This window comes from Coregonus lavaretus (assembly GCF_964263955.1).
Source record: "Coregonus lavaretus genome assembly, chromosome: 18".
NCBI lineage: Eukaryota > Metazoa > Chordata > Actinopteri > Salmoniformes > Salmonidae > Coregonus > Coregonus lavaretus.
Window position 1 is genome coordinate 26,413,509 of NC_140005.1, and position 26,157 is coordinate 26,439,665.

At 43.6% G+C, this 26,157-nt stretch overlaps 2 protein-coding genes across 6 annotated transcripts in view; one reads left to right on the plus strand and one right to left on the minus strand.

Annotated features, from left to right (window-relative positions):
• Positions 1 to 26,157, minus strand: part of LOC311145990 (transcription factor IIIB 90 kDa subunit-like) — a 54,784-nt gene that overhangs the window by 23,014 nt on the left and 5,613 nt on the right. For all 3 annotated transcript variants that reach the window (XM_084182411.1, XM_084182409.1, XM_084182410.1), the window contains exons 6-12: positions 25,212 to 25,284; positions 19,941 to 20,090; positions 15,005 to 15,098; positions 14,761 to 14,887; positions 14,580 to 14,619; positions 14,373 to 14,465; positions 13,522 to 13,800 (exon numbers count right to left, since the gene is read on the minus strand). In XM_084182411.1, the coding sequence (XP_084038537.1) occupies positions 13,522 to 13,800; positions 14,373 to 14,465; positions 14,580 to 14,619; positions 14,761 to 14,887; positions 15,005 to 15,098; positions 19,941 to 20,090; positions 25,212 to 25,284 (856 nt within the window). The remainder of the gene's footprint in view (positions 1 to 13,521; positions 13,801 to 14,372; positions 14,466 to 14,579; positions 14,620 to 14,760; positions 14,888 to 15,004; positions 15,099 to 19,940; positions 20,091 to 25,211; positions 25,285 to 26,157) is intronic.
• On the plus strand, positions 21,667 to 24,858 carry LOC311145991 (BTB/POZ domain-containing protein 6-B-like). 3 transcript variants are annotated; one of them, XM_084182414.1, is made up of 5 exons: positions 21,667 to 22,478; positions 22,709 to 22,799; positions 22,895 to 23,013; positions 23,455 to 23,967; positions 24,091 to 24,858. In XM_084182414.1, the coding sequence occupies exons 1-5, from the start codon at positions 22,117 to 22,119 to the stop codon at positions 24,485 to 24,487; spliced, it is 1,482 nt and encodes a 493-aa protein (XP_084038540.1). In that variant the 5' UTR covers positions 21,667 to 22,116; the 3' UTR covers positions 24,488 to 24,858. The 3 variants fall into 3 exon arrangements, with proteins under 3 accessions (XP_084038540.1, XP_084038539.1, XP_084038538.1); XM_084182413.1 differs by having other exon boundaries at positions 21,668 to 21,963; positions 22,193 to 22,478; positions 23,455 to 24,858; XM_084182412.1 differs by having other exon boundaries at positions 21,668 to 22,478; positions 23,455 to 24,858.

Below are 26,157 nucleotides of genomic sequence, written 5' to 3' on the forward strand. Positions count from 1 at the left end.
AGGGGAGGAGAGGGAGGCAAGGAGGAGGAAGCGGAGCAATAGACCACTGTCAGATCATCAATTGTGTGGGCAAGTTAAAAACACACCATTCTGTCCAGATCCTCAGATATGGGTAACCTGACTCAGGCTCACCCCCACCTCCATCCCCACTCCCCCGCACGGCTCTTTCTCAGACGGCCTAGCTGATGGCTCACCCCCATCCCCATACGGCTCGGTCTCAGGCGGCCTGCCTGTGATGTGGACAGAGATTGAATGCAACACCACAGAGCTTCACTGATATAAATAAAGAAAAGAAACATGCCCTCAGGAACAAACCCTAGGAGGTGGAGACAGCCTTTTGAAGATGGAGAGAAAGAGAGAGAGAAGAGAATCGCTGAAGTTCACTGATCTCCTTGAGCCCATATTTCATTTCAGTCTTCAGAGAGAAAGAAAAAAGTACGGTTCAGCAAATTACAGGGACCATCGGTGCTTGTATCTGCCGTTCCTTCGCACCTGCATCCTCCTCCCCTCTCCGCTCTCTTCCCAGAAAACAAAAGACTATCCAGAGTTTGTGTGATCCTCAGGATGAATCAGCTAGTGACATGGTGCTGCTCACGGTGGATCACCATTACCCAGACTTCAAGACTCCCTTGATGTTCCCAACAACACTGCTCCAAGCATATCAAACACAGTCTTTCCTTTAACCTGAGAACATGACAAGCCTCATCATTCTCAAAGTTTCCATGCAGAACCAGCAGTCGTATCAAATAGACTACATGGAAGCTCTGCCCTGAAGACAACCAAACAGGGAGAGCAGAGGAAATAAATAAAAAAGTGTAATACTCTCCATGACTGACAGGGGCAGGCCAGGCTGAGGCGAGGAGAAGAGAGCCCATTAAAATGTGACCTCCCTAAACCTTGACAGAGCCCAGACAGACCCTACTCCCACTCAGCCACCTGCTCCTCATGCCTGGGCCCCTGCCCTGAGCCAGAGAGGGAAGGAGTGCAAGAGAGAGAGAAAGAGAGAGAGGAGGAGTGTGAGAAGGAGTGCGAGAGAGAGAAGGAGTGCGAGAGAGAGAGAGGAGAGAGAGAGAAAAGATCAGCTATTTTTATATAATGGCAATAGAAGTTACTTTTAGATCTGTATCGTTTTCATTTAGATAGAATTTTGATTAACCACATGACATTGATTTTGAGATTAAGACTTTTTATAAATTAAATTGTTCCACGAAAATGTGCATATGAAAATCATAACTGGCACGCAGATCAGTAGAAATGGTACAATAACTTGGCACTCCAAATGGAAAAGGTTGCCGACCACTGGTGTAGCCTATTACTGGCAAATTCATGAGCTTAACGGCAAGCAGCTGGAGGAGGGGGGGGTCAGGAGGACGGTCGGGAACAGGTTATTTTCTTCTGGTTAAGCTATATTGATCTCTAGCTCCCTCTTTAGTAATATGTGTCTTCATTTCTAATCGTAGTGCTTAAAGCGTCAGACAAGTTCAGTAGCCTACATACAGTATAATTTTATTCAAACATAGGGGTGTGTCTATATATGGAAAAATACATGTTTTAAATCTATTGGTAGAAAGAACAGTCGACTCTTGGTCGACTAAGATTTTTTTGTTGTTGTCGGGGACAGCCCTACTTCTGACACTTTACTGCATCAAGCTCATTCTGTGGTGAATGTCTTGAAAAACACCAATCTGGTGCCTTGTGTGTGTGTGTGCGTGTGTGGCGTGCATGGCGTGCGTAACAGCCTGAGGCACATGCCTTCCTGTTACTGCATGGTAAACGGCTGCTGTCATCTCCACTCAGGCTGGGAGCTGCAGACACACCGTTTCCGTTCCCTCCCCAGGCCACAGAGACGGATCATGTCCAGTCAGGACTCGAGCAGATGACATGTCACAGACTATGATGCAGCATCCCACCAAGCCTAGGAGACACTACTGCAGCTCTTGAGAAACACACATATTCAGCCTGGTTTCACATTCAGAAAAGGGCTTTGTGAGACTTGCTGACAACGTGTCATAGGCCTGTAGAGACTTAAAATAAATACTAGGATGTTTTTATTTCTGTGTCTTCATCTTCCCGATTTTAGCATATCTGTGTTGTCATTAGTCGTCACCCCACCACACCTTTCTCAGAGTGGCTGGCCATCCAGCCATCTGTCAGGCTGGCCCCAGTTCTACTGTACCACCCACAGGCATTGTAAACACCCCACATCCCGCCTCCTCACAGTGGAATTGAGGCATCTCCAGCTGTCAGCGACAGAAAGTGTAATGACTAAGTGGAGGATGGGTGTGTGTAGAGTTTAGCTCCATCTGACCTCTCTATGATTGCCTTTTTGTTAAATGGGAAGGAGGATTGAAAAGCTGTGGTGTTTATAATGGACACATTTTTTTTTAAGGCTAGCTCGGGTAGGTTGGTCTGATGGGTAGAGTGTGGTGCTGCTGACGCAGGGAATATTTGATTCGATTCCACCTTTAACAGCTTCTAAATAGATATTTTAACAGCCAAAATGAGGAAACACTGTTCAGTTAGATCTGCTGTAAGACATTCACACAAAGGTCGCTAAGAGCGCTTAATTATAAATTGGTAGGTTTAGCTATTAAGTGTCCAGAGTAGTAGTTGTAGTCTTAGAATAGGAGAGGCAGGATCTCTGCTTGGATGAGCAGTAGTCTATTTACAAATGGCTTTAAGCACTGGCAGCAGTGCACAACTTCAGTCCTTGAGAGCTTGGGTGACTAATGATTACCGCTGTTGCCTTTCAAATCAACACCTGACAGATGTGGGGAAAACAAGTGAGTTTGGTTTCTGGGCAATCAACAACTGAAATGAAAGTGCTGAGATTAGAATTGCAAAACTACTGGTAATTTACCAAAGTTACCAGAATGTTCAGTAATTAACATGTAATCTACAGCAACTTTGGTAATTTATACTTGAATATATATACACACACATATATATACACATACATACACACACACAAACTCATGTACAATATGGACACAGATATAAAACATATACATTTGTTTTATATCTGTGTCCATATTGTACATGAGTTTGTAATGGATAGGCCATATGGTTCAAGAGGAAATAGCCTAATTAATGAAAAAAACATCTAATCAACAATGGCTTTAGTCAGACAATTTTCTATTAACTCTGCAACTCTTCCAACTACTTACTTTTTCACAACTGCCACTAGTTTGGTGGCAAAACATTTACAACAAAGACATAGACAAAGTAATAAATAAATAAAAAAGTCTTAAAAAAAGAAAGACATTTCATGCTGAACCCCTCATATTAAAACACCAATGGTATTCACTAAGTTGATGGTTTATATTTAGGATAATGTTTTACAGCTTTGTCATTCTATTTAAATTTTAAAATCATCTTATTTGATGATATTAAATATTTTACATGTGATAAGGCCACACAGAGGGCCAGAGATAATTACAGACACCTGTGATAATCTGAAGTACCCAAAAGGCACTAGATGTCATGTGATAAAATTTAAAAAACGTTAAAGTTACAAAGGTTATGGTAGTTAACTAGTAAACTTTGAAAGTCATCAGTAATACTGTATACCCTCCCTTTGCAACCCTAGCTAAGATGCCCAAAACTTTTAAAACGGCCCTTGCTGAGCGCTGACATTCCCAGCCCATAAAAGCAGAGCCATTTAAAAAGTGCCAGTGGCTGACATTGCTCAGTGAGGCGGTTAAGGTCAGCCCAAAAGTCATTGATTGGACTAAGTGCCTGGATGAAAACACTGGCCTTCAATCAATGCCTGCTCTAATGGTACAGCAGAGTGCTCCCTTAAGACAAAACTATATAGACCAGGGCCGCTGGCAAACGTGTGGTGAGCAGGCATTTGCCCCAGCACTTTTCAGTCAGGTGGGGCAGCTTTGGTTTAATAAAAATAGACGCAGAAGCTTTGAAAAATGAAGGAGAATGTACAGTTTTTTAGACTGAGGAGCATTGCCTCAAGATTTGTCAACTCGCGCACAATTAGTAGCCTATATGTCCTTCCCATCAGAGTGCTGCAGGTTGTGTGTGTCTTGACCAATCAGATTCATGGAAATCACAGGTCTCGCAGGCCGGACATGACGCACATCTACAAAAAAGCAGAGTGCCCTCTCCACTTTCCTACGATATTTATTTAGCAAACTGGAAAAGTCACTCCCGACAGACAAGCAAAAACTGTACAGGAATGTTGTAGCAGCCTACACCTAAACATTAGCGATCTGATATGCTGTATGGGATGAAAACTAGACTATTTTTTAGTCTGCTCAACTGTAGCCTACCTACAGTATGTGCCCTGTCCCATCTGGCCAGGGGAAATTAAGCGGTAACATTATGTATTTCTAGCCTAAGCCAATTTATTTGTGTTAAGAGAAAATGTGAACGTGATCAAATTTGGTTTATATTCAAAACTTAGGTTTGGTAGGCCTTTTCAATCCAATAGGCTAGACTGTGTTAACTTTTTTATTAGAAATGCATACGCCTACACAATGCAACCCTGCACAAAGCAAGCTCAGCCATGTTTGTTATATTGTCAAATCACAGTTGGGTCGTTCCACCAATTGGGTGCCTTTTGAGTAGTGTAACTTCGCAAAAAAATTACAATATTTTGTTTCACCTAATTTTAACTTTCTGTCATAACGAGCGCAACTTAATAGAAAACATGTTTTCCCATCTCAAGAGGTTAAATACAATTACTAATAAGTGCCAATTAAAGTAACAGGGTTGACGATTTAATCTTAAAATCAGCCATAAATCCTTGTGACAGGGGGAATGGAAGCTTGTTGTGTGCAACAGGGAGGGGCAATTTAATGCAACCTTCACAAATAAAAATGAATTGTTAAAACATTTCTAGCCTGTCTATCTATGAGTAACAGGATTGACGTGTTATCCTCAACCCGCTCAGTTTTCCAACACAAAACACCAGAAAATGGCCAAAAAGATTAGAACCAGCTCACCTGCCTTTTACACTAGGGTTGGTACAGATGTTCAATGTTTCTTTTGGAAAAAAATATTCTAAAAGGAATCGTTTCACCATATTAAAATGAGAGTTCATGTAACAGGGTTGACCTTAAATTGAGAATCCCCCCCCCCCCCCCATCAAATTAAACACTAATCACATGAAATGAATAATAAAATCGCCAGAAATGAGTGCGATGGTGAAAACTTGGAGAAATGTTGGGGTTAAGTGGGTTAAAATCTTCCTAGAGGGTGAACAGAGGGACATGTCATATAAAAAAAAAAAACTCATTCACTGCATTTTCCATGTGGTCTATATTAAAAAAGGGCACTTCATTTAATATAACAGGCTTTTAAAATTCTATATTTGTGCACAATTTCTACTTAAAATATCAAAGGGACGCAAAAGGCAGTCATTTGTGGAACAACCCAGTTGTCTCTGTGTAACAGAAACCCCTCTGTTAGTCTAGTTTTAAAATAGAATTCATATGAACAAGTACAAGGCTGCTGCAGTTTGACAGGGTTTTCATCCTCCCTTGGGCCAGGAGTTTTTTAGAACTATGTGACCTGGTTAGAAACACTCTGGTCCAATCATCATAGCCCATATAAAACCATTTTACAACTAATTCAGGGTTCGTACAAACATTGGCAAGTTGGCATTTAAATTATTAATATATTCTAAAATATGTCAGAATAATGTGGCCGACGCAAGCACACATAATAAAGCCTATACAGCGCATTCGGAAAGTACTCAGACCCCTTCACTTTTTCCACATTTTGTTACGTTACAGCCTTTTAATTTTTTCTCAAACTACACACACAATACCCCATAATGACAGAGCGAAAACAGGTTTTTAGAAATGTTTGCAAATGTATTAAAATAAAAAACAGAAATACCTTAATTACATAAGTATTCAGACCCTTTGCTATGAGACTCGAAATTGAGCTCAGGTGCATCCTGTTTCCATTTATCATCCTTGAGATGTTTCTACAACTTGATTGGAGTCCACATGTGGTAAATTCAAATGATTGAACATGATTTGGAAAGGCACAAACCTGTCTACATAAGGTCCCACAATTGACAGTGCACGTCAGAGCAAAGACCAAGCCATGAGGTTGAAGGAATCGTCTTTAGAGCTCCGAGACAGGATTGTGTAGAGGCACAGGTCTGGGGAAGGGTACCAAAACATTTCTGCAGAAAACTGAGCAATCAGGGGAGAAGGGCCTTGGTCAGGGAGGTGACCGAAAACCTGATGGTCACTGAAAGAGCTCCAGAGTTCCTCTGTGGAGATGGGAGAACCTTCCAGAAGGACAACCATCTCTGCAGCACTCCACCAATCAGGCCTTTATGGTAGAGTGGACAGACGGAAGCCACTCCTCAGTAAAAAAGGCACGAGAGACCGCTTGGAGTTTGCCAAAAGGCACCTAAAGGACTCTCAAACCATGAGAAACAAGATTCTCTGGTCTGATGAAACCAAGATTGAACTCTTTGGCCTGAATGCCAAGCGTCACATCTGCAGGAAACCTGGCACCAACCCTTCGGTGAAGCATGGTGGTGGCAGCATCATGCTGTGGGGATGTTTTTCAGCAACAGGGACTGGGAGACTAGTCAGGATCAAGGGAAAGATGAACGGAGCAAAGTAGAGAGAGATCCTTGATGAAAACCTGCTCCAGAGCGCTCAGGACCTCAGACTGGGGTGAAGGTTCACCTTCCAACAGGACAACGACCCTAAGCACACAGCCAAGATAACGCAGGAGTGGCTTTAGGCCAAGTCTCTGAATGTCCTTGAGTGGCCCAGCAAGAGTCCGGATTTGAACCCAATCAAACATCTCTGGAGAGACCTCAAAATAGCTGTGCAGCGACGCTCCCCATCCAACCTGACAGAGCTTGAGAGGATCTGCAGAGAAGAATGGGAGAAACTCCCAAAATACAGGTGTCCCAAGCTTGTAGCGTCATACCCAAGAAGACTCGAGGCTGTAATCGCTGCCAAACGTGCTTCAACAAAGTACTGCGTAAAGGGTCTGAATACTTACGTAAATGGACATTTCAGTTTCTTTGTAAAAAGAAATTCTACATTTGCTAACATTTCTAAAAACCTGTTTTTGCTTTGTCATTATGGGGTATTGTGCGCAGATTGATGAGGGGGGGGGGGGGGGGGGGGGGGAAACAAGTTAATCCATTTTAGAATAAGGATGTAATGTAACAAAATGTGGAAAAAGTCAAGGGGTCTGAATACTCCGAATATACTGTATGTCCATGTAGCGGTAGCATTAATCTCACCGTCGCCATTTGACATGTTGAAGGGTTATTGTATCATGTTTTTATAACAAGAAAGTGACCAAAAACCGGGTTCATTTTGTAAAGGAAGGCTTTGTATGGAAAGCCAAGTTGAAGCCAACATTCGATGTTGTCGTCCTCATAATAACCTTGCATGTTTTTAACGCAACAGAGTAGCCTAACATCCGTCAACTGAAACAGCGGGAAACAAATGAAAGCGGCAACATCTCTCACAAAAACTGATCACAAATGAAATCACAGATAATTATAATTGGAGGAAAACTCTGATACAATAATTTCACTGACTTTTCAAGCACCAAATTGAGGAAATGATTTTCAAGGTATTCCAGTACTTGAATTTCGGGGGCTCCAAATTCAAGTACTTCAAGCACTTCTAGTGCCTTGCGCAAACCCTGTGATTAATCACTATGTCATATCCTACACAGGGATTGAAATTAAGGTCTGAAAGGCACTTGACCATCAGGCAAGTCAGCAGTATTTTTTGGTTGCCCAAAGATTATGTTTACTTGCCCTAAAATGTGAAAATAGTTGTTTACATGCAGAAATGGCATTACTTATCGGTCACTTAATTAAACAGGGAGGAATTACACTTTGGTTCTATTTTCAAGATTGACGCGCAGCTCACGCCCGAGAGCAATAGGATAAAGTGTCTTGTGATCTGCTCGCCCTGAGCAAACTTAGGCTTTCGGTGTAGTAGGTAAAATACATTGACTGCTTTAGCGACACCCCAAGATAGGTCCTTTATTAAGACTCGCACACATAGCACCGAATGTGACATCTGACCACCAACATTTTTCACATGATTCTACATGTAAAATCAGTGCGCACTCAGTTCGCAAATTACATTCAGGAGGTGCTAAGTAATCTCGGCCAGCAAATTTTATTGGTGTCTGAGCACTTAGGCTACTGGAATTCTTTGCAGTTTGGTTGTTTTCAGGTAACAATTAAATAAAAATCACCTGCCTAATGGGGTAACCACAGAGCAGGCTCAACTTGCCCAGCTGTCATAAATTGTCCGCCTTTCACTTAAAACAATGGTAATGATGGGAACCAGAAAACAAAATCACCATGAGCAAATTTAGAGCAGGCTCAAGTTGCCCGACTGCTCAGTACAGCCTGCCGCAGGCAATAGGGCAACCCTCAAGGTCTCTTCTACAACTACGTTCTGGAGGTTTACCTGGTTCCAATCAAGAGAAAAAAAAATCTCCCCACCAATCTGGGGCCTGTGGTGCTACCTCTGATATAGACGTTTGTGACAAAGTCATCCTGAGGCTGCCGAGTCACAAAGATTTGCCAAGACTGGCTGCTCTCTCCCTGACTCAAGTTTAAATGAGTCTAGAGACTAAATAATCTAGACTAGAGCACACTTCAAATTGTAACAATCTTTCTAGCCATGCCTCTGGTTTCCACCTTTCAATACAGGCTTGACGGATGGATGATAGATTGAGTGGACTAAAACAATATTTAGTGTCTTAAACACATGAACGGGCTCTCAAAAAGGACCCCCTCCCCCCTTTCCTCTTAAGCCGTGCCCAAACTAAAAGTGCAGAAAACACACTCTGATCACACACACACACAGGGGATGAAAGAAACCACACTAATGACAAGGTACAACTCTGTCCACTTAATGCTTCAAAGATTGAGCTGGGGGGCCCTTGAACCTCTGCCCCTCCCAATCCCACCACAATTAGCCAGGCCTGAGAGACCACTGGCAGCCTGCATCCCTGGATCAACCATCTTCAGAGATACAGCTCCAAATGAAAACAAAGAGGTACACACTAACACTGGCTTCCTTTAATCATCCTCTCTCACAACGAGATCAGATTTTTCCCATTTCGGACATGGCGGATGAGATCCACATGACAAATGTACAACAACGACTCAAACGAACGTCAGTCAATAAAACCTTTTGATACGTTAATTTTAAAAGAATCAGATTCAAAACAATTTAAAAACCAACCCGAGCTAATAATCCATTCTACTGACAATAGAAGGTCAAGATGACGTTTCTGTCTAGGTTATAGGTTGAGAGCTTTTGTGAAAGAGCAAAGTTAGAAAGATATGGCATATAGAAGCAAACCGGATGGACATCATGGAAATGATCGGAGAGGTTGAGGGTAGAGGAAGTTGAGGAGTAAAAGAAAACAAAATATAATTATTGTAAAATTCACTGTGTCCATAAAATGTATATAGTATGTATAAACTGGAAGTAGAGGCCTAAGCGTTGTTGTTCACTAGTTTACTCCAATTAGGGGAGGGGTGGTGGGGTTGGAAAGTAATAAAGGGAAATATATTTTTAAAGGATATGGATAGATGGATAGATGTGTGTGTACATACATATATACACATTTCAAAAATGTTATAAATTGATTAGCATTTTAATGAGGGAAATAATTATTTGACCCTTCTGAAAAACATGACTTAGTACTTGGTGGCAAAACCCTTGTTGGCAATCAGAGGTCAGACGTTTCTTGTAGTTGGCCACCAGGTTTGCACACATCTCAGGAGGGATTTTGTCCAACTCCTCTTTGCAGATCTTCTCCAAGTCATTAAGGTTTCGAGGCTGACGTTTGGCAACTCAAACCTTCAGCTCCCTCCACAGATTTTCTATGGGATTAAGGTCTGGAGACTGGCTAGGCCACTCCAGGACCTTAATGTTCTTCTTCTTGAGCCACTCCTTTGTTGCCTTGGCCGTGTGTTTTGGGTCATTGTCATGCTGGAATACCCATCCACTACCCATTTTCAATGCCCTGGCTGAGGGAAGGAGGTTCTCACCCAAGATTTGACGGTACATGGCCCTGTCCATCGTCCCTTTGATGCGGTGAAGTTGTCCTGTCCCCTTAGCAGAAAAACACCCCCAAAGCATAATGTTTCCACCTCCATGTTTGACGGTGGGGATGGTGTTCTTGGGGTCATAGGCAGCATTCCTCCTCCTCCAAACACGGCGAGTTGAGTTGATGCCAAAGAGCTCGATATTGGTCTCATCTGACCACAACACTTTCACCCAGTTCTCCTCTGAATCATTCAGATGTTCATTGGCAAACTTCAGACGGGCCTGTATATGAGCTTTCTTGAGCAGGGGGACCTTGCGGGCGCTGCAGTATTTCAGTCCTTCACGGCGTAGTGTGTTACCAATTGTTTTCTTGGTGACTATGGTCCCAGCTGCCTTGAGATCATTGACAAGATCCTCCCGTGTAGTTCTGGGATGATTCCTCACCGTTCTCATGATCATTGCAACTCCACGAGGTGAGATCTTGCATGGAGCCCCAGACCGAGGGAGATTGACAGTTATTTTGTGTTTCTTCCATTTGCGAATAATCGCAGCAACTGTTGTCACCTTCTCACCAAGCTGCTTGGCGATGGTCTTGTAGCCCATTCCAGCCTTGTGTAGGTCTACAATCTTGTCCCTGACATCGTTGGAGAGCTCTTTGGTCTTGGCCATGGTGGAGAGTTTGGAATCGGATTGATTGATTGCTTTTATACAGGTAACCAACGGAGATTAGGAGCACTCCCTTTAAGAGTGTGCTCCTAATCTCAGCTCGTTACCTGTATAAAAGACACCTGGGAGCCAGAAATCTCTGATTGAGAGGGGGTCAAATACTTATTTCCCTCATTAAAATGCAAATCAATTTATAACATTTTTGACATGCGTTTTTCTGGATTGTTTTGTTGTTATTCTGTCTCTCACTGTTCAAATAAACCTACCATTAAAATTATAGACTGATCATTTCTTTGTCAGTGGGCAAACAAAATCAGCCGGGGATCAAATACTGTATGTATGTATGTATACATACACACAAACACAGTGAGGGGAAGAAAGTATTTGATCCCCTGCTTATTTTTGTACGTTTGCCCACTGACAAAGAAATGATCAGTCTATAATTGTAATGGTAGGTTTATTTGAACAGTGAAAGAACAGTGTGAAATGTTAGAATAATAGTAGAGAGAATGATTTATTTCAGCTTTTATTTATTTCATCACATTCCCAGTGGGTCAGAAGTTTACATACACTCAATTAGTATTTGTTAGCATTGCCTTTAAATTGTTTAACTTGGGTCAAACGTTTTGGGTAGCCTTCCACAATAAATTGGGTGAAATTTGGCCAATTCCTCCTGACAGAGCTGGTGTAACAGAGGTTTGTAGGCCTCCTTGTTCGCACACGCTTTTTCAGTTCTGCCCACACATTTTCTATAGGATTGAGGTCAGGGCTTTGTGATGGCCACTCCAATACCTTGACTTTGTTGTCCTTAAGCCATTTTGCCACAACTTTGGAAGTATGCTTTGGGATCATTGTCCATTTGCAAGACCCATTTGCGACCAAGCTTTAACTTCCTGACTGATGTCTTGAGATGTTGCTTCAATATTTCCACTTAAATTTTCCTTCCTCATGATGCCATCTATTTTGTGAAGTGCACCAGTCCCTCCTGCAGCAAAGCAACCCCACAGCATGATGCTACCACCCTGTGCTTCACGGTTGGGATGGTGTTCGTCGGCTTGCAAGCGTCCCCCTTTTTCTTCCAAACATAACGATGGTCATTATGGCCAAACAGTTCTATTTTTGTTTCATCAGACCAGAGGACATTTGTCCATAAAGTACAATCTTTGTCCCCATGTGCAGTTGCAAACCGTAGTCTGGCTTTTTTATGGCGGTTTTGGAGCAGTGGCTTCTTCCTTGCTGAGCGGCCTTTCAGGTTATGCCGATATAGGACTAGTTTTACTGTGGATATAGATACTTTTGTACCAGCATCTTCACAAGGTCCTTTGCTGTTGTTCTGGGATTGATTTGTACTTTTCGCACCAAAGTATCTCCCGAGTGGCGCAGTGGTCTAAGGCACTGCATCGCAGTGCTAGCTGTGCCACTAGAGATCCTGGTTCGAATCCAGGCTCTGTCGTAGCCGGCCGCGACCGGGAGACCTATGGGGCGGCGCACAATTGGCCCAACGTCGTCCAGGGTAGGGGAGGGAATGGCCTGCAGGGATGTAGCTCAGTTGATATAGCATGGTGTCTGCAACGCCAGGGTTGTGGGTTCGATTCCCACGGGGGGCCAGTATGAAAAATAAAAATAAATGATGTATGCACTCACTAACTGTAAGTCGCTCTGGATAAGAGCGTCTGCTAAATGACTAAAATGTAAATGTAAAGTACGTTCATCTCTAGGAGACAGAACGAGTCTCCTTCCTGAGCGGTATGACGGCTGTGTGGTCCCATGGTGTTTATACTTGCATACTATTGTTTGTACAGATGAACGCGGTACCTTCAGGCGTTTGGAAATTGCTCCCAAGGATGAACCGACTTGTGGAGGTCTACTATTTTATTTCTGAGGTCTTTGCTGATTTCTTCTCATTTTCCCATGATGTCAAGCAAAGAGGCACTGAGTTTGAAGGTAGGCCTTGAAATACATCCACAGGTACACCTCCAATTGACTCAAATGATGTCAATTAGCCAGAAGCTTCTAAAGCCATGACATCATTTTATGGAATTTTCCAAGCTGTTTAAAGGCACAGTCAACTTAGTGTATGTAAACTTCTGACCCACTGGAATTGTGATACAGTGAATTATAAGTCAAATAATCTGTTTGTGCATGACAGAAGTAATTTTTCCAACAATTGTTTACAAAGTAGATGTCCTAACCGACTTGCCAAAACTATAATTTGTTAACAAGAAATGTGTGGAGTGGTTGAAAAACAAGTTTTAAATGACTCCAACCTTAGAGTATGTAAACTTCCGACTTCAACTGTATATACAGTGGGAAGAACAAGTATTTGATAACCTGCAAAATCGGCAGTGTTTCCTACTTACAAAGCATGTAGAGGTCTGTAATTGTTATCATAGATACACTTCAACTGACGGAATCTAAAACAAAAATCCAGAAAATCACATTGTATGATTTTTAAGTAATTAATTTGCATTTTATCTACTCGGTTTGATTACAAGTCAGCCTGCAGGCGCCCGGCCCACCACAAGGAGTCACTAGAGCGTGATGACGCCTAACCCGGACGACGCTGGGCCAATTGTGCGCTGCCCTATGGGACTCCCAGTCACGGCCGGTTGTGACACAGCCTGGGATCGAACCCGGGTCTGTAGGTCTGTAGTGACGCCTCAAGCACTGCATCATCAAGACCGCTGCACCACTCGGGAAGCCCAAGCGAAGGTCTTTTAAGGGAGTATGTGAGCACACTCGTTTGGGTCACCTAGCCGACTTCGGCTAGCCGCCAGCTGAACTGAAACATGCTGACGCCTTAAGCGACAGGTTTGCTCACCGTTCTCCTTCTCCTCTCCGATGCACTTGCTGATGGACTCTGGGAGGCCCAGGCTGGCTGCGGTGGGCATGGGCCCTAGGAGGGAGACCAGCGATGGGCCTCTGCGTGGAGGTCTTTCCTTCTGCCTCTCTCCATCCCCTTCCTCCTCCTCGCCAGAGAGAACCTGGTCACACAGGTCCTTGTTGAGGTGCTGGGCCACAGCCTTCAGCTCCTCGTCCTCCCCATCAGGAAGAGATATTTCATCATCATCATCATCATCCTCCTCTTTTTCCTGGGGATCTAGGAGAGGGGGAGAAAAAGAACAAGACATGTACTTACATTTCGTCATGAAACTGATACAAACTTAATTATCTGACATGATGCAGAAAATGATTTCCTCAATAATCCTACGGTACCATTAAGCTGTCAAAGTATCATCATGATGACAGCCCTCTTAGTGTTGATAAAAGCCCAATGTGTGTTATAATTTTGACTCCCAGCCCAGGCAGAGGAGCAACAGGCCTGCAACATGCTGCCAGACAGACAGCGGCCTCCCCTGCTGAGGCCATGCAGTGGTCATGCAACACCACCAGCTAGAGGGGTGCAGATGGTTAGAGAGTTTAGCCCATCACAGTTAGATAGACAGCAAAGGTGCGTCATCATAACATTCTCATTCGCACTTTGAGTGAACATCAAATTTGGTCACCTAAAAAAAAATATTTCTGTGTATTTAGAGAAGTTTCAGGCTCTAGCGACAATAGACTGGCAGAATAGTGAGATATTCCCTCCTCCACAGGGGGTTCTAGCTGATGGACTGGCATGGCTGTCGAGCGCAGCCGTACCCCTCTGCGCCGTACCCCTCTGCGCCGTACCGGTTTTTGCATAGGAGCCATACATCCCTCTCAACTTGGTCCGGCTCTGCTCCAGCTCCATCTCAATCTCATCCTGGTACTCATGGATCTCGCCTGTTGAGATAAAACCCAAACAACTCTGCTGACTCCACTCTAACTTTATATTCTTTGGAACTTTATGAAGAGTTTTTTGGTTAAAACTGGACTAGACACTGATCATAACGGTACCTTGAACATCGCCAATCTTCTTCTCCAATTCTTCCTCAAGCTAGAAGAAAAAAAACTAAAGATCAGTGTGAGTAAAAAAAAAAAGAACGTACCACATTGGGACAAAACACAGGTTAAAACACGGGACAAGATAAATAAATAAGGGGGGCACAGTTGTATCCTCTTGGCAGTTCCTCCTCACCAGCTTCATTCTTTTCTTCCTCTGGCCAGCGATGAAAGAGGGCGGGTCACATTCCTGGTCAAGATCCACTTTCATGAACTCCTCAATGGTCAGCTGACTGGTGGGCGTGTCCTCAAACTCATTCAACCTGAACCATGAGAAAGAAAATAGTCAGCATACTCCTCATAGAGATGACTGAGAACATGCAAGGCTAATCAGATTTCCTTTAGAGGATGCTGTAATGTGCTTCTCAAGCAGCTCTCACCTCTTTCTTAGTGTGGCCTCGCACACCTTCACTACACTGATGATTTCTTTGATGGTACGGCGGAACTCGTGCATGCGAGCAGCGACCAACAGTGCTGAGAACACAAACACACACACACACACAGGTGAAACAAACTATCCATCACACACACACACACACACACACCCACACACCCCCCCCCCTTGCCGGCACATACAGTGAGGGAAAAAAGTATTTGATCCCCTGCTGATTTTGTACATTTGCCCACTGACAAAGACATGATCAGTCTATAATTTTAATGGTAGGTTTATTTGAACAGTGAGAGACAGAATAACAATAAACAAATCCAGAAAAACACATGTCAAAAATGTTAAATTGATTTGCATTTTAATTAGGGAAATAAGTATTTGACCCCCTCTCTATCAGAAAGATTTCTGGCTCCCAGGTGTCTTTTATACAGGTAATGAGCTGAGATTAGGAGCACACTCTTAAAGGGAGTGCTCCTAATCTCAGCTTGTTACCTGTATAAAAGACACCTGCCCACAGAAGCAATCAATCAGATTCCAAACTCTCCACCATGGCCAAGACCAAAGAGCTCTCCAAGGATGTCAGGGACAAGATTGTAGACGTACACAAGGCTGGAATGGGCTACAAGACCATCGCCAAGCAGCTTGGTGAGAAGGTGACAACAGTTGGTGCGATTATTCGCAAATGGAAGAAACAAAATATCTGTCAATCTCGGTGAGGAATCAGCCCAGAACTACACGGGAGGATCTTGTCAATGATCTCAAGGCAGCTGGGACCATAGTCACCAAGAAAACAATTGGTAACACACTACGCCGTGAAGGACTGAAATACTGCAGCGCCCGCAAGGTCCCCCTGCTCAAGAAAGCACATATACAGGCCCGTCTGAAGTTTGCCAATGAACATCTGAATGATTCAGAGGAGAACTGGGTGAAAGTGTTGTGGTCAGATGAGACCAAAATGGAGCTCTTTGCCATCAACTCAACGTGTTTGGAGGAGGAGGAATGCTGCCTATGACCCCAAGAACAACATCCCCACCGTCAAACATGGAGGTGGAAACGTTATGCTTTGGGGGTGTTTTTCTGCTAAGATAACAGGACAACTTTGACGGACGATGGACGGGGACATGTACCGTGAAATCTTGGGTCGTGGAAAATGGGTCGTGGATGGGTATTCCAGCATGACAATGACCCTAAACACACGGCCAAGGCAACAAAGGAGTGGCTCAAAAAGAAGCACATTAAGGTCCTGGAGTGGCCTAGCCAGTCTCCAGACCTTAATCCCATAGAAAATCTGTGGAGGGAGCTGAAGGTTTGAGTTGCCAAACGTCAGCCTCGAAACCTTAATGACTTGGAGAAGATCTGCAAAGAGGAGTGGGACAAAATCCCTCCTGAGATGTGTGCAAACCTGGTGGCCAACTAAAAGAAATGTCTGACCTCTGATTGCCAACAAGGGTTTTGCCACCAAGTGCTAAGTCATATTTTGCAGGAGGGGTCAAATACTTATTTCCCCCATTAAAATGCAAATCAATTTATAACATTTTTGACATGCATTTTTCTGGATTTTTTTTGTTATTCTGTCTCTCACTGTTCAAATAAACCTAACATTAAATTATAGACTGATCATGTCTTTGTCAGTGGGCAAACGTACAAAATCAGCAGGGGATCAAATACTTTTTTCCCCTCACTGTAAATACACATTTGCTTTAAATGAGTCAGAGGACAAAGTGTGCATAATTCCTTATGAATTGTTTATTAACTACAGTGGGGGAAAAAAGTATTTAGTCAGCCACCAATTGTGCAAGTTCTCCCACTTAAAAAGATGAGAGAGGCCTGTAATTCTCATCATAGGTACACGTCAACTATGACAGACAAAATGAGAAAAGAACATCCAGAAAATCACATTGTAGGATTTTTAATGAATTTATTTGCAAATTATGGTGGGAAATACAGTGGGGAAAAAAAGTATTTAGTCAGCCACCAATTGTGCAAGTTCTCCCACTTAAAAAGATGAGAGAGGCCTGTAATTTTCATCATAGGTACACGTCAACTATGACAGACAAAATGAGAGAAAAAAAATCTTTATCATTTCGTTGTTTGTTATTATGTACGTTTCTCGCAAAGTTCATTACTTTGAACACCAGGTAGCAGTTTTTGTTTCAAAGTCTGAGCTAAAGCCTTTAGAGTCCATACAAGGATAGTGAGTGTGTTACTAAACCTTGATTAACTTTGTGTTTTGTGTCCAGGGGGAAACTGCAGGGCCAGTGGCATGTTGCTCCACTACAAACCAATGGGCTCTCAGGACCCCCAGCAGCTACGCATGGAGGCAGCAGAGGACAAGAAAACCGCCTCCTCATGGCTTGCTGCCATGCACAAGGTACACCACGATAACAGGCTGGCTTGTGTTTTTAATATGAATGCTATATTTGACTTAAAGATACTACTGAAATGTACAGTGGGGGAAAAAAGTATTTAGTCAGCCACCAATTGTGCAAGTTCTCCCACTTAAAAAGATGAGAGGCCTGTAATTTATCATAGGTACACGTCAACTATGACAGACAAAATGAGAGAAAAAAAATCCAGAAAATCACATTGTAGGATTTTTTATGAATTTATTTGCAAATTATGGTGGAAAATAAGTATTTGGTCAATAACAAACATTTCTCAATACTTTGTTATATACCCTTTGTTGGCAATGACACAGGTCAAACGTTTTCTGTAAGTCTTCACAAGGTTTTCACACACTGTTGCTGGTATTTTGGCCCATTCCTCCATGCAGATCTCCTCTAGAGCAGTGATGTTTTGGGGCTGTCGCTGGGCAACACAGACTATCAGCTCCCTCCAAAGATTTTCTATGGGGTTGAGATCTGGAGACTGGCTAGGCCACTCCAGGACCTTGAAAGGCTTCTTACGAAGCCACTCCTTCGTTGCCCGGGCGGTGTGTTTGGGATCATTGTCATGCTGAAAGACCCAGCCACGTTTCATCTTCAATGCCCTTGCTGATGGAAGGAGGTTCTCACTCAAAATCTCACGATACATGGCCCCATTCATTCTTTCCTTTACACGGATCAGTCGTCCTGGTCCCTTTGCAGAAAAACAGCCCCAAAGCATGATGTTTCCACCCCCATGCTTCACAGTAGGTATGGTGTTCTTTGGATGCAACTCAGCATTCTTTGTCCTCCAAACACGACGAGTTGAGTTTTTACCAAAAAGTTATATTTTGGTTTCGTCTGACCATATGACATTCTCCCAATCCTCTTCTGGATCATCCAAATGCACTCTAGCAAACTTCAGACGGGCCTGGACATGTACTGGCTTAAGCAGGGGGACACGTCTGGCACTGCAGGATTTGAGTCCCTGGCGGCGTAGTGTGTTACTGATGGTAGGCTTTGTTACTTTGGTCCCAGCTCTCTGCAGGTCATTCACTAGGTCCCCCTGTGTGGTTCTGGGATTTTTGCTCACCGTTCTTGTGATCATTTTGACCCCACGGGTTGAGATCTTGCGTGGAGCCCCAGATCGAGGGAGATTATCAGTGGTCTTGTATGTCTTCCATTTCCTAATAATTGCTCCCACAGTTGATTTCTTCAAACCAAGCTGCTTACCTATTGAAGATTCAGTCTTCCCAGCCTGGTGCAGGTCTACAATTTTGTTTCTGGTGTCCTTTGACAGCTCTTTGGTCTTGGCCATAGTGGAGTTTGGAGTGTGACTGTTTGAGGTTGTGGACAGGTGTCTTTTATACTGATAACAAGTTCAAACAGGTGCCATTAATACAGGTAACCAGTGGAGGACAGAGGAGCCTCTTAAAGAAGAAGTTACAGGTCTGTGAGAGCCAGAAATCTTGCTTGTTTGTAGGTGACCAAATACTTATTTTCCACCATAATTTGCATATAAATTCATAAAAAATCCTACAATGTGATTTTCTGGATTTTTTTTCCTCAATTTGTCTGTCATAGTTGACGTGTACCTATGATGAAAATTACAGGCCTCTCATCTTTTCAAGTGGGAGAACTTGCACAATTGGTGGCTGACTAAATACTTTTTTCCCCCACTGTACCATTAAAATTATAGACTGATCATGTCTTTGTCAGTGGGCAAACGTACAAAATCAGCAGGGGATCAAATACTTTTTTCCTTCACTGTATGTTTTCCAATTTACTCACCAAATGTTGTGTAGTATTAATGTAATAACGTCATAATAATCTATTAATGATAATTTAAGTCATTAGATAAATTATCAATTCAGTTTTACAGTAACCCATGCTACTGTGCATGGAGTCAGTTACATAACGCAAGGTCTGTTTAAAGATGGATGTACGGTTCCATTTTTTTATACAAGCAGTTTGAATAGTCTTTGACGTTCTAGTAGCCGGCTTTTAGCAATCCCACGGTATCTCTCGCACATTCACTTCATATTGAGTAAGAAGCTCATCTAAACTTTTCCTTCCTTCATGTAAGCGAATCCTCTCAATGATTAATGATAAGCAATTAATTATTCAGATATTGCAGCTGCAGAGGAGAGAAAGGGAGAAAAGTGAAAATAGGAGCGTAAATGTCCACATGCCCGGGGAGGTTGGTTCTTCAGTTTCAGGATTTCTTGACAGCAATACGTCTGAGCAGGGTTCTGTTCAGGTCCACTAAGTACAGAACAGACTGCAGTACATTGTCACTGATTGGAGCCTGTGGTTACTTATGAGTGTTACCTATGAACAAAGGTCACCTGTGATTCTAACTATAAGTCGCTCTGGATAAGAGCGTCTGCTAAATGACTAATGTAATGTAATTGTAGCTGAATCTGACCTATGATTACAGTTCTCTGTGGTGTGGGATACCAGTGGACATGGTTCCCCTGTGATTTATCTTATTTATGACGAGGGTTAGCCTACCTGTGATTGTGGTGGTAACCTGTGGTGTGATTTAACTGTGCTCATGGTTACCTGCGCCACACAGTCCTGAGGGCCTCCGTCCAGTGTGCATCCAGTCCCTCTTCATCCTCTGCAGCAGTCTCAGTGCTGTCATGGACACCTCATGGTTCTTCTCCCCAAATTCCAGCATGTGAGCAAAGCGAGGGATGTACAGGCAGGGGTCTAGAATGAGAATGATACACTCTTCGAGATCCAACCGAGACAAGCAATATTATTATGCATTGCAGAGGTCTCAATGATATACAGGGTTTAAAACTGTGTGTAGACTACATTGATCAGAAAGTGGTATGGTCTTCTTTAATTAAAATGTAAGAAGTTTTGGATATCTTCATATCATTCCCAGTGGATCACATTGTGACCAATAAGGACAAATAGTTATACTTAGTTATGACTGTCAGATCAAAACGATCCATTAGTGTACAGTTGGGATAGAGAAAGCACTGTGTCAACTGTGGGGGCGCCCATGCAGCTGGGGATCCGAAGTGCCCTGTGAGAGAGAGACCGGTTGAGATTGCCTGAGTTCGAGTGGGGCAGAAATGTTCCTATGCTCAGACATTGAAGAGGATAGCCCAAAGGTGAGTGATTTGACTGGGAGCCCCCCCAGTGAGTAGGCCTGAAGAGAGATCCAGAGGATGAGTTTTAGTCAGGTTGGATTTCATGTGTTTATAGCCATGGTGATCAACTGCACTGCACTGATGGAGCAGAAATCACAGAAGATAGATGTGGTAGTTGCAGCAGAAGATAAATATTTGGTGTGAGAGATTTTAGTGCATAAGATCTACAGGAACTTTTGAGAGAAGGGGTTCCATCCTCCCAGGCTGATGGACTGGTGTAATTTAGGGCCAAAGTAGTGGGATGGGGTGGTGGGTGTTTGGGGATGTTTAGATGCCGGGTTAGATGGTGGTGCACATTTTCCCATTCCCCTTTTGTTTGTGACCAAAATGTGCAATCCACACTCCCACCTGCGAAAGGCAGCAATATGCAACACAGTGTCTAGTCTGCTGGAAATGTACACCAAGACTACAAAATGATCCTATTGGCAGCAGCAGAGCCCTCTGTGGAAAGCCGGTAGAGCTGACTGGTAATAGGATATGGCCAGACCCCAACCCCTGTCCCTAACCAACCTCTTCGATACTAACATGGCTGCTGGGCTGGCTCTACTCAAGTCTCAACGAAGGAAACTTCAGGAACTGTCTAACACGCCCACATTCAGCCAAGGTAAACACAAGTGCGGTCTCGTGCTCTCACAGATTTTGCGCGTGCCATGCATTCAAAAAGTGGTGAGGCCGATGTTCTCAGCAATGCAAAACAGGAACAAACAATAAAGCTCAACTAATTTAGCGACATCCCAAAGGTTTTATTTCTGACGAGTGGAGCTATTAAACAACTAAATCAATCGGACATGAAATTAAGAACAGTTTAAATCCAAATTACACAGTGATTGCGCATAGGCTATAATCAGTCATTTAAATAAATTTAGGCTATTATTACATCAGAAACGATGACCGGGTTATAATGTTTTCACTGTAACAGTTTGTGCTGTATCAGTCGGACGCTGCAGTGAATTTTAGAGTGGGAGCTGGTGAGAGGCTATTTTTTTTGTGGTTAAGAGGCTTGGGGGAGGCTCTTCTGTGCTTCTGACGTTGACGGTATGCGTAAATCTGATTTGTTGGCAGCGAGCTGGGCGTCGGAGAGGATTACACCAAAAATATAAAAAATAGACAGCAACTAAAACTCTAGACCCGACATATTACGATTCACATCGTATCCAGACAGCAGCTACGGGGTAACCCACGCCTTGTCCTCGTTGATAAGTAGCTTTGAGAAAAACATCTGCCAGTATTTGCTCAGGAAAACAGCGGACGATTATATGGATTTACCATCCGCTCGAAAAGCGAGAACATAATACGTTTCGGGGAGACAACTCAGCCGCAACAAGAGGATGAAATGAGAAAGAAAAAAGTATTCAGCTTGAAGTTGGAATACAACCCCACTTGACGGATATTTTTTTTGTTGCTCTTACAATTGATCCGGGGTTAGTAGACTTCATAATCGCTGAATGTATGCAGCATAATTCTATAAATGACACGATTTGTGTATCAATTGTCAACGCAGAATAATAGCTACTACAGTAGATCCTAAAGTTCGTGGTTTATTTATAGGAAAGGGACCAACGCTTTGTGTGCGGATGCCAACAGCAGATTGCAGGTTGCTCCATCATGGTCGGATCATGAAGTGTTTGACTTTTTTACTCTTACTTCCAGAAACACTTAAAAAGTCTAAAAAGACTGGAAAACACACAGGCAGGTTACCAGTATGCTATGAGATTCTAACCCTGTCCCTGGAGAAGAAGATGGCTGCAGAACTGTACCCTGCGACCACCAACCTAACCAACAACTGTACTACGGTGACTGCCAGTGACAAGAAAAGTGATGTGCAGGTCACCCAGTCAACAACCACTGCAACAACACCGACCACCCAGCAAAACATAAACAACAACAATGTCGATCCTGCCAGCTGGCAGTCCTCTCACCCCACGCTACGGGAGAGGTAGTCTCAACTTCTTACTTATAATTCATTCTTTCTATTTAGTCAAAATATTGACTTGGTTTACAATAGCCTATTAGTTATGGGATACTACTTCATACTGTAGTTTATGTCCATAGTTAGTCACATCGCATTGTGCAGGCTATAATATATGTATGACTGGCAAAAGACAAGCCCTATATGGAATAGGCCAAGTTGTCATGATACCTTATTGATAATCTTCTCCCTTCTAGGAATGCCTTGATGTTCAACAATGAACTCATGGCCGATATACATTTAATTGTTGGTCCCCCTGGTGAATCTCAGAAAGTGCCAGTGCACAAGGTAAGCTCCATCTCCAGTTGGAAAAATAAGTAGACTTTTCAGAACAATCACAAATATGATGAGTGACTAATGTGTCCGTTTGTCTTTCCCTCCAGTATGTGTTGGCAGTGGGTAGCTCTGTCTTCTGTGCCATGTTTTACGGGGATCTTGCAGAGGAGGAGTCCGAAATCCATATCCCAGACGTGGAACCTGCTGCTTTTCTAATTCTGCTGAAGTAAGCCACTCACTCCTCATATTAAACCAGTATTATACACAATGTCACTTCAAAATAAATGATTACTCATCCAAAGTAAGACGAGTTAAGTGCCAAAATGCTAGAGCACCAAAGGACATGGGGAGTAGTGTAGAGCAGTGTAATTGCTGGTTTCTTTGCTCTTTGTTAATCTTGAAGATAAAAAAATATTCAAAGCCAATGATTTACCCGAAGGTAATACAAATGGCTCTTTTGTTGTTGATTTTATAACAATGTCATCCGAAACCAATGCAATGAAACATTGCTTCTTTTTTAATCCCCTTGAGAGAATAGGGCAAGCTCTGCCAAGTTCTCTTCCTCTTTTCCTCGAAAGAATAGCCATCATGAATTCTCCACATGCTGTCTGCCTTCTTTACTAAACCAGAATCTCATTCTCCTCCTCCTCCATTTTGTTCCCTTCAGGTACATGTACAGTGATGCGATAGACCTGGAGGCAGACACCGTGCTGGCTACCCTGTACGCTGCCAAGAAGTACATTGTACCAGCCCTAGCCAAGGCCTGCGTCACCTTCCTGGAGACCAGCCTGGAGGCCAAGAACGCCTGTGTGCTGCTGTCCCAGAGCCGTCTGTTTGAGGAGCCTGAGCTGACACAGCGCTGTTGGGAGGTGATTGACGCCCAGGCCGAGCTGGCCCTGGGCTCCGAGGGCTTCTGTGAGATCGACTTGCAGACCCTGAAGATCATCCTGCAGAGAGAGACCCTCAACACCAAGGAGGTGGTGGTCTTTGATGCCGTCATGAGCTGGGCCACAGCTGAGTGTAAGAGGCAAGGACTGAGGGCAACCACCCACAACAAGAGATCTGTCCTGGGCAAGGCACTCTACCTGGTGCGCATCCCCACTATGACCCTGGAGGAGTTTGCTGATGGGGCGGCCCAGGCAGACATCTTGACACTGGAGGAGACGCATGACATTTTCCTGTGGTACACAGCGGCCACCAAGCCCAAACTGGACTTCCCACTGGCACAGAGGCAGGGCCTGGCGCCCCAGAGGTGCCACCGCTTCCAGTCGTCAGCCTACCGGAGCAACCAGTGGCGCTACAGGGGCCGCTGTGACAGCATCCAGTTTGCAGTGGACAAGCGGATCTTTATCGCTGGACTGGGTCTGTACGGGTCAAGTGGCGGAAAAGCCGAGTACAGTGTCAAGATTGAACTGAAGCGGCAAGGGGTGACCCTAGCACAGAACCTGACCAAGTTTGTGTCGGATGGATCAAGCAGTACATTTTCCGTGTGGTTTGAACACCCAGTTCAGGTGGAGCAGGATGCCTTTTATACAGTGAGTGTCGTGCTGGACGGGAATGAGCTGAGCTATTTCGGCCAGGAGGGCATGACGGAGGTGCAGTGTGGGAAAGTGACTTTTCAGTTCCAGTGCTCCTCGGACAGTACCAATGGGACTGGGGTGCAGGGGGGACAGATCCCTGAGCTGGTGTTCTATGCTTAAGCTGGACTGGTTTGGTCATAAAGGAGAGGTAAAGAACATATAGACCATACTGTACATCCATATGTTCCAGCCTTATAAATAATGTAGCATTAAGACACTAGAGTATGTCCCACTAAACAAAATACTATTTTTAAGTGAAGGAACGTTGTTTTATCTTATTTATTTTAAAAACTGTTATTTGTATTATTTTAATTAACGCTGCAAAAAGCAGTCCCTTGTAAAAAGTAATATTGCACTTGTGGACAGCCTCTGCAATGTTGTTTTGTACATAAAATACGGTTAAATGGTTTGCAGCTTGATGCTGATCAACCCTGACATTCATGTTTGAGAGCTTATGAACCTGCAGAAAATCATAAAATTGTGTGAGATAAGCCACTGATGTTGCTGCTCATCATTATACAACTCACCTGCATGTGTGAAATCTGTTGTTTTGGTGGCACTTACTCAAGGGATTATTCAGTGTCTAGGTACACTGAGGGGTGCTACAACCAAGCTGGTAAAAGTGATGTGGTCAAGACTTCATCATCACACCTTCGCTTCCAAAAATGTATTTGAGCGAAGTGACCAATTTTTGCTCTGAATGAATGAGTGGTAAATACTGTGTCCTTCTCAGCAAAAAAACAACACTTCAACCAACAGCATTTGTCAGAAAAGACTCATTCAACTGTATAGTTCTTTGTTTACAATAAGAACACAGGGAGTATGGGAGGCAGATGATAGGTACCTATGGCGGGGGCGTTGATGCAGAGCTCTCTGGCCAGGATCAGAAAGGTTCTACCCAGGACATAAACATTTACCTGTGGGGGAAAGACAGGGAAAATAGATTTAAGACCAGAAATACAGGAGGGTAGTGCAACTGTCACTGAAACCCACCCTGCCAAGTCCTCAATGTCCTCGTAAGGATACATGATCCAGAGTTACGTAACATTTGAGTAGCTTGTGATCGAATCTGGTCTAGTAAGTGTAACTTAATGCTTAGCTGGCATACTATCTAGAAAGCCCAGTGATTTTCCAGACCAGGGGATGACTAAAGCTCTAGTTTCTAGCCCATGGTCTCAGAGCAGCTCTGTCTCATTCCTCCAGGCTAATGCTCCAGACCTTAGGGGGTTTTGGGTCTCTACCAGACACAGACGAGTTTTCACTCTTGGGTCCATGGCAGCAACAGTCTGATCTATTTTAGGAGACGGGTCCCTATTCAACATTTTTACACACAACAAAGAATGCATTGTTAGCCAAGCACCATAGCAACCAACAGTGGAGGTGGCACATGTCAATCCAGACAGAACCTGGAGAAGCCTCCACCTGGACCCTGTCCATGTCATAGTGTCCCCAGGGATTAGAGAGAGCACAGGCCTTGGATGATGGGAGGGGGGTCACAATGCCTTCCCATGGGAGACGGGGGAAGTGACCACTGCATTGGCCTGGGTGAGCCTCCACAAATGGGGGATTAGTGGAATATCTACCCATAGCACACTGATCCTAGACTGGACAGGCACCCCCATTCCACTCCTACGCTTCAAATACTAGAGGGGTGGGGGTCAGCTCTTCAAGGACAGCTGGGAGCATACAAATAAAACTGACCAGCGGTGTCTCTGAGAAATGTCCCTCTACCCTAACACTGACTTTATATGCATAAAAGATTGACCTATATTTATACAGTCCCTGGCTTT